At 52.6% G+C, this 7939-nt stretch overlaps 1 protein-coding gene across 1 annotated transcript in view; it reads right to left on the reverse strand.

Annotated features, from left to right (window-relative positions):
• Positions 1-6954: 6954 nt before the first annotated feature.
• Positions 6955-7939, reverse strand: part of TP53RK (TP53 regulating kinase) — a 1847-nt gene continuing 862 nt past the window's right edge. The window contains exon 2 of the mRNA XM_026085466.1: positions 6955-7600. Within this exon, the coding sequence (XP_025941251.1) occupies positions 7122-7600 (479 nt within the window). The 3' untranslated portion in view covers positions 6955-7121. The remainder of the gene's footprint in view (positions 7601-7939) is intronic.

Genomic DNA, 7939 nt, shown 5'->3' on the forward strand with positions numbered 1-7939 from the left:
CCCACAACACCGCCCTACCCCACTACACCACCCTCCGCCCACTACGCTGCACCCGCTGTCCTGCCCCACCTGACCGCCACCCATCCTCTATACTGCCCTCCACCCCTCTATACCATCCCCCTGCTACCCTGCCCCCCTACCCACTGTACTGCCCCACCTGACTGCTGCCCTTCCTGCTATATCACCGGCGGGCGGTATCGGTCGGAAGGGACGGCACGCTTTGGCGCTGCAGCTGATCTACTTCAGGACAACCCGGGCGTCCCGAAACGCACCTCTTCCCGTGCATGGCCAGGGCGTGCGACCGGGCCGCGTAGACGTTAGCGCGTGATCTTCCCCCAGACTCAGCRCGCAGGGTCGCCGCCGCACAGCAAACGGCGAGCGCCTCACCGGGGACCCTTCTCTGAGGTTTCCCTTCATTGCACGGATACAAGTCTCGGGGAAATAAGGCCTTTATTTCCAGTTTTGTCTGCCTGAAGAAGTTAAAAGTCAATGCAAAACAGTAAYCAGCTTCAAAATGACTCTGTCAGAGCCCCTAGGAGGCAGGAAGCATAAAAGGCTTCACCAGAAATATTAAGTGGGCGCCCTTAAGCACCGTGTAACGTTGTGCTGCAGTAACACCAGGTGCCCTGTGCACCACAGAGATATTCAGCGCACAAACCAAGGGTATCTGTTCATATGCGGAGCTCCGAATGTTCCGCGTGGGATCCTCACCRGAGCGCGTGTCTTCTCCCGGCGGCCGCAGTCGCAGGAGGGAGCGGGCGGTGGGGGAAGGYGCCGGCAGCCCGGGGTATGTGTGCGCCTGCCCCAAGGCAGCCACCGCAGCCCGGGCAGCACTCCGGGGCTCGAGCCATCCCGGGGCAAGGACACTCAAAACACAAGCGAGGTAAAACCTGCCTTTCCGTTAACCTATCGAGCTCGAGTGTCCCCATTTCCAGCAAAACTAGCTCTGTGCTTCCCCCAGCTCCCCCCTCAGGAAAGGGTCAAAGGCAACTTTCTCATCTCTTCTACATCTTCCTAAGCGCAGGCGCTTCAGCTGCGTGTCTTTGCAGCCAGAGGGCTTTAGCAGTGGAGGCATTTCCAAACAGATCCAAGGACTCTAACATCACGAGAGCTCATCCAATCTGAGCGTCAGGATATTGCAGGCCGTAAAGTATCATCGAGTTATGCTGGTAGCTCAGGCTCAGTACATCCAACATAAGGAAACAGTGACTACGAGGGATTGCTAGAAAAAAAAAACCCAAACCCAGAAGTTTAAATATCTGTTTTAGTTCTCATACATTTCCCCCAGTGGGCAGAAATAATACTCAAATGCACATTATAAAAAAGTCAAAAGCATGAGAAAAACAGGGAGCTGGGGCTGTTTCTGTCAACTGAGTTTAACCACCGACTCAGACGTTTGACGCGTTGCTTGCAGTGCCACGTGGAACGCTTTTCTACGTTAAACAGCAGCGAAGACCAGCAAACAAAAGGCCGGTGGTGCAGATCGGGATAAGGCCATGGGAAACACCGGCAAAGCAGGAGGCAAAGCCCTGGCTCACACCAGTGTGAGCCGAAGAAAGCAAGCAAGTAGCATATGACTATACCCTGGCTGGCCGGGAGGTGATCCAGYGTGGAGCAGACCCATGCAGTTAAGGATGCTTCAACCACGAGTCCAAAGCCAGCACAAGTGCCACCTGAGTCCAGCTCCGCGGGCAGGCTTTGCTGCCGGCTGGGACAGGATTGCCTCCGTCGCATCGAGGTACATCCCAGCAAGGATCTCAGCGACTCCCAGTCTCCATGTGGCTGCAGGGAGGCTGGCAAGAGGCAGATCCGCTGTATCACCGGATTGAGCAGGAGATCTGCCGATGGGGAAGGAGCAGGGAGTGGGAGTGCTTTCCCTTCCGCCCGAGCCATGGTTCATCCCCGCCACCCCGTTCAGCGCTGCCATCCATCCGCTCAGCTCCCCAGCGCCCACACTGCGCGCAGATTCGGCGTTTCTCGGCCAAAAGCATCGTGCCAGGGCTGCATGCGGGTTCACCGGCCCTTGGGGGCTTCAGCTGGGAATTACGATTTAACCCGACCCATTTCCTTTTCCCTTGTGAACGCAGTCTCTGCCGCCCACGCTTCTGTGTCCGCAGCAGCCCCAGCTGCCCTCTCTGTACCCTCCCTGTCCCTCCTGGCCTCTGTATTCAGCACTGTGATCAGATTTCTCCTCTCCATTACGGGTATGAAAGTTAAGACAATTAATGCAATACACAAACCAGTTGTACTAGGCAGGTTAAGCCCACACCAGTGGCTACCTCGGCATACTTAGAGCAGTCACAGGGCAGACACTGTCCTCTGCAAAACAAGCGATTCTGGCAAACGGCTCCAGGAGCCCTCTGCGGGGCTGGCGGTGGGGTCAGCACGCCTTGTCTCGCCACACTCGCGCTGGCAGCAGGTTGCAGCACCTCCTTCTAGAGTAACTTTGTGCACAAGCTCTGTTCGTGCAGAAGAAAGAGGTGCTGCACGGCACCCAGGGGGACAGCTGGGGGACACAGGGCTTGTGTTCGGCCAGGGAGAGGCTTTATCTGTTTGCAGTGGCCCTCACATGCTGGACTCTGGGCTACAAACGAGCTTTTATGCTTTTACTGCACTAACTTGGTTCCCTATCAGTGCTGATGGAAGAAGAGGGCTGCAGAAGGTTATCGGTGTTTTGCATCTTGCAAAACTGGGAAATATGAATTTCCTGCAAACATTGAGGCCTAGACTGGAAAAAAAATCCTACTCAAAAAACCTACACCCCTTTAACTTGTATGCACAATTTTTACATGTGTACACAGTAACTGCATGCACAAAAAAGGCACTGTCCAAAAATCACGGTAACGGCATACCCAGATTATGCAACTACATTTTCTTTCCTACTTCTTGTCATACTAGTGTAGGTTTTCTTCCACATTTGTTTTTTCTCTTAGCACTCCTATTGGTCTACAATCAACCAACATCCACCTCCAAAAATCCCCGTATTTCAGTTCTGCACCTATGGCATCGGTGGGCAAAATGGGACTTATCATTATAACCACAAGCTAATGCCAAACTAGTGATCCTGAGCTGAGGGCTGACTCCCCCACTCCGGAAGAGAAATCACTGGTGATGATCAGACACCAAAATTAACAAAAAGGCAACTTAATCAATAACCAGCAATTCCTCTGGAATCCTAACACTGCAAATTCTTCTAATGATACCCCACTATTTCCATTTCATTTGTCATTCCCTCTTTCCTATTATTCCTCTTTACATAGCTTACCAGCACACACCTGGTGTTCATTGCACTTTGGGTGAAATTCAGGCGCGGTGCAAGAACAGGCTGTGCCACAAAGTCCCCAGAAATGAACCCGTTCACAGCAGGCCTGAATTTGGTCCCCTGAGGCAGTAGTTCATTCTTAAAAGCAGGAATATTTAAGCAGTAAAAAGAAGCTGAGTGAGCAACTGTCTGTCCAGCAAGCAGCTATAAGTGTTTGCTATTGCAAGAACATTTTTCCCAGACGTTAAGATTTTTCTAGCGCTGGTGATGATGGTAGAGAGACACCCAGCGGCTGTGTACAATATATGTGATCACGTTTCACATTCCCTCCGGTTCTCACAACCCTCAAGGAGATGGGCAGGAGTGTTTCAGTGTGTGCAAAGGCCAACACACCCTTTAGGGCTGGGGAAATATCCCTTCCGAGCAAGCCAGGGCAGGACATCACTGGCTCTCCCTGTGTCCCACGGAGCTACACCAACACGCGATGCTTGCACCCATGTCCTGCAGAGGGTGCGACTGGATTTAAACTCAGCTGAGCTAAACTTGGTCTCAAAATATATTGTTATGACTTCTTTTAACAAAGTCGAACCAAACTCTCAAAGAATATTGGTGGCTTGAAACTGTATTGGCAGCAGGCAACACTCAAACCCATTGTGAAAAGACCCAGGCTGCAAAAAGGCTCAGGTTGAACACTTCGTGGGTCCAGCTCCATTTTTCCCAGAGCTTCCACTTTGCTGGATATTCATCTTCTGTGATTTTTCCACCCTCAGATAGCATTCATTCAGCATCCACTACAGCAATCTATACATAAATATCAGACTTACCAAGAGGAAGTATCAACAGGCTGTGCAAAAAATAACAGTTATATAATGAGGAGGAATTTTGTCATGCAACGAACAAAAGCAAAAGGTTTTGCTTTTCATTGCCAGCAATGTTCTGCTCTGTTTTGCTGCACCACCGAAGAGCAGGTTTTGCTGGAGGCCAATTCAGGAGCCCTGGCTAGCAGCCTTGCCGTGGGAGCGTGCCCCGCGCGAGGGCCGGGCTCTGACCCCTGCTCCCCTACGGGGCTTCGTCCCACAGCACCACGCCAGTCGTAAAAACCCGCAGTCGATCCTCTTCGTTGCTGCTCCGCAGGCCCGTACAGAGAGCAGCCAAAGGCTGCATTTTAATAAACACAAAGATAGTCGGAAACAAACGTCTTCACAGAGCTTTACAAACAAAACTTAATCCTGCCGTCACCAGGAGACGGTTGAAGAAGTGTTTGTACAGATGGGGGCTGGCGGGCAGAGCGGTCAAGCGCRCTGCCTCCCCTCAGCGGGTCTGCTGGTGGGGCTGAGCCCGGGCCTCGTTAGGGGCCTCGTTAGCTCACGTCCACCTGCTCACACCGCGCCGCACAGCCCTGCTCCAGCGCCCTGCGGCCTCTCCAACCCCTTGGCAGCCCTGTTTTAACCGACCGGCCGCTGCTCAGGCCACGGCGTTAGCTCCCAGGCAGGTAGGGCGGCGTGGTGCGGTGCGGGCAGTGCGCCCTACCCGCGAGCTCTCCGAGGAGGCTCCTAGCGCACCGAGCCTCCCCTGGCCTGGGAAAGCGGCTCCTTCCTCGGCCCTCTCGCACAAACTGCGGCACGCTCCCGTTCCAGGCACGCCGCGGCCCTGCAGCGGGCACGGCGGGATGCAGCGCTGTCCATGTCACTGCGGTACCTCCCCCACTCTGCATTGCACTGCCCAGCAACACGCTCACGCACCTCGCAGAACGGCGGGCAAGGGCTCACCTTGAAGATGAGCGCAGCCAGCAAATAAAACACACAGCAGAGGGACTGGTCTCCATCATCGGCCACAGGAAAAGCACGGGTTGGGGGGCAGAATCGTCCCCCTCCAGCTAGCCAGGGCCCTGCGCAGGGTCAGTGACACTTGGTGACCAGGCCGGCCTCTGCAAAGCCTTCGCACACGCCTCGCAGATTTGCTTCTCACCCGCCGCGCACGGTGCTGCTGCCCTTGCGGCGGGGTGGGCGCACCTTCCACTCCCTCCTGAACAGCGTCCCGAGGAAGCAGGGGGAAAAATCATTTGCAGTGCAAACAACCTGAAACCGACGCCCGAGACCAGGCTCCTCTCCCCCCCCAGCCGCCCGGCAAAGCTGTCGCTGGGCCGGTGGAACCCGGGCCCCACGCTGGGGCCGGGCACTCGCCCAGGGCGGCTCCTCTGGCAAGGAGGTGAATGCGCGCGGGGCACCGCCAGCCCGGCGCGCTAGGACGCTTGCAGGGAGCGGAGCGGGCGAGGGCGGGCGCGAACTCGCGTCCCTGGCGCCGCCGAGCGGCAGCGCTGCGCCGGCGCCACCGCCCCATCCCAGCGGCCCTTGCGGCAACCCCTGGTGATGCCTGATGCTTGGGGCCTGGTGTCCTCTCACCCACCCCATCCCCTGCAAGCTGTTCTCTCCCAGGGTTTGTTCACTTGTTCTGCACAGGTTGCTCTGAGACGGAGAGGAAGAAGCTCCCTCATCTCCATCTCCCCTGCGAGGCTCCAGGCACAAGACGCCCACCATACCCCAGCCCTGCTTTTCACAGCTGTGTTTTCCCCTCCGGATGGAAAAGGCAATCTGGCAGGGACCTGTCAGAGGCTATGTATAGAGGGGAAGCAATGCCGCTGTGTGGAAGGGGCTTCTGCAGGGTCTGCTCCCTCTTTTTGCCTGCTTTGCTCTTAGTGCCATGCCATGCCCAAGCATCTTCAGGCAGAGCAGCAGCGGCAGCATAAGGGAATAGTGTGGAAGGAACTGGGTGCCCTCTTCTTCTGCCGAGGGCCTTCCCTCATCGACAACGAGGAGGCACAAGAAGAAATATCTGCCCAGCACACCAAATCGCTGAGGGAAGAAGAGTTCCCTGAGAGTTTTTTTTTTTAATCCTCATCTGCAGTAAATGTTAAAGCATTGAAGCTCACAAACCTACACAACTAATTTAGACCCCATTCTGTCTGTAAGGACTGATTATCCTCTAGACATCTGCGCGGGGTTCTTAAACTTTTTCTCTGMGCCACCTTACATTGACACAGTAATCCAGAAAGGCAAGAAGTATAGAAAAAAAGTTACCAAAACTGAGAAAAGTAGTTACCTATGTTGGCAATCATAATACAAAYAGCCCTTCCTATAAAGACCCAAAAAGGAAATTTACAGCAGACTTTTTGCTTAAACTGGAAGTTTCTCAGCAGAAAACTACTTTTATTATTTCTATATTCGCTTAAAGAAAGAATATCATCCAAAACTTACAAAAGCCAAAATTACTACAGGAAAAAAATGAACCTGTCTTACTTTTATGCTCTATTTCAGTTATTGTCCATGTCTTGGAATACACAGTCCTCCTAAGAAGTTTCAAGAGGAGGTAGAGTGTTGAGCCATTTGTGATGAATTTAAACCTAAGCTTTTCTCAGAAGTCTTCTGAGAAAAGCAACAGGCTTGTTTTTCCTCTAGTTACCTTCTGTAGATGTCCTGGTATCTCCAGATCCCTTCTACCTCCCAGGAATCTACAGTCCACGGGCTAAAAAAGATTACTCAGTATGATTCTATCTACACAAGAGAGGGCGAGCAGAATGACACTGAAAGATACTTTTTAAAAGAAATACTTAACATTTAGGAAAGAAGTAACCTTTAGCTGTTTCTTTCTTGCCTGTGCTCTCATCTTGCATAATTACTTTGGTTACTGTATGACTCTGCTAAGAAACTACACAAAGATTACTGCCACACTGCAGTAAATTTATTTAAGACACAGCGTTATCAAAATAGTGATCTCTGAAATAAAACCAATTGGAAGTACAAATAAACATGCTTGCAGAACCTAAGTAGTAATATTTCTCCATCACTAAGCCTGTTCTCTTCTAGCCAACCATGGATCTCTTTCTTCCCCTTAGCCGTACTTCATCCAGCTTTTTGACAACAGGACCAGATTTTTTAGATGTAGCTGCATAGGTCTTCAGTAGAGTTTCAAACACAGTTTCTGTATCAGGATGAGTACTAAGAAAGGCCTTTTCCAGAACATACAAATCAACTCCTTTATCCTCAGGAAGACCTGAAACAAAACTGAGTCCAAAGTCTATCAACACCAAGTCCAGTTTCTCCATGGGTGGTCGCAGAAGTATATTACAAGTTGTAAGATCCCCATGTATAAGGTCTTCATCGTGCATTCTTGCCAACAGCTCACCTAACTTCTCTGCTAGGGGAAGGAGGCTACTGGCATCGTTTCCACATTGCTGTACAGAAGCAATATGATCTCGAACTGTAACCGAGTCTACAATATCTTCAAGATATATGCAGTTGGTGACATAATCCACGAAGTAGACCACTGGTGCAGAAATCCCTATTTAAAAAAGAACAAATGAAACGCTAGGTGTCAATTTATAGGAACTTCCAATTTTATTGTAACAACAAAACAAGGTCAACACAGCCCTTACCCAAAAAGGCCGGGTTCAGATCACCCACGGCCACCGACAACCCACATCTAGGGGCCTCCTCTGCCAAACCCCACCTCCCAATCCACGCTGCCTCGGCCGCCGTCCTTAAATCTGCTTGGGAGCTCCGGCGTGATAACGGATCGGCCGCCGCCGCCCTCGGCAGCTCAGGACACGCGCTGGCCCGGGACGGGCCGCGCTCACAGGGAGCCCCGGGAGGGCGGAGGGGCCGAGCCGCCGCGCAGCCC

This window comes from Apteryx rowi, unplaced genomic scaffold (genome assembly GCF_003343035.1).
Source record: "Apteryx rowi isolate R43461 unplaced genomic scaffold, aptRow1 scaffold_0, whole genome shotgun sequence".
NCBI lineage: Eukaryota > Metazoa > Chordata > Aves > Apterygiformes > Apterygidae > Apteryx > Apteryx rowi.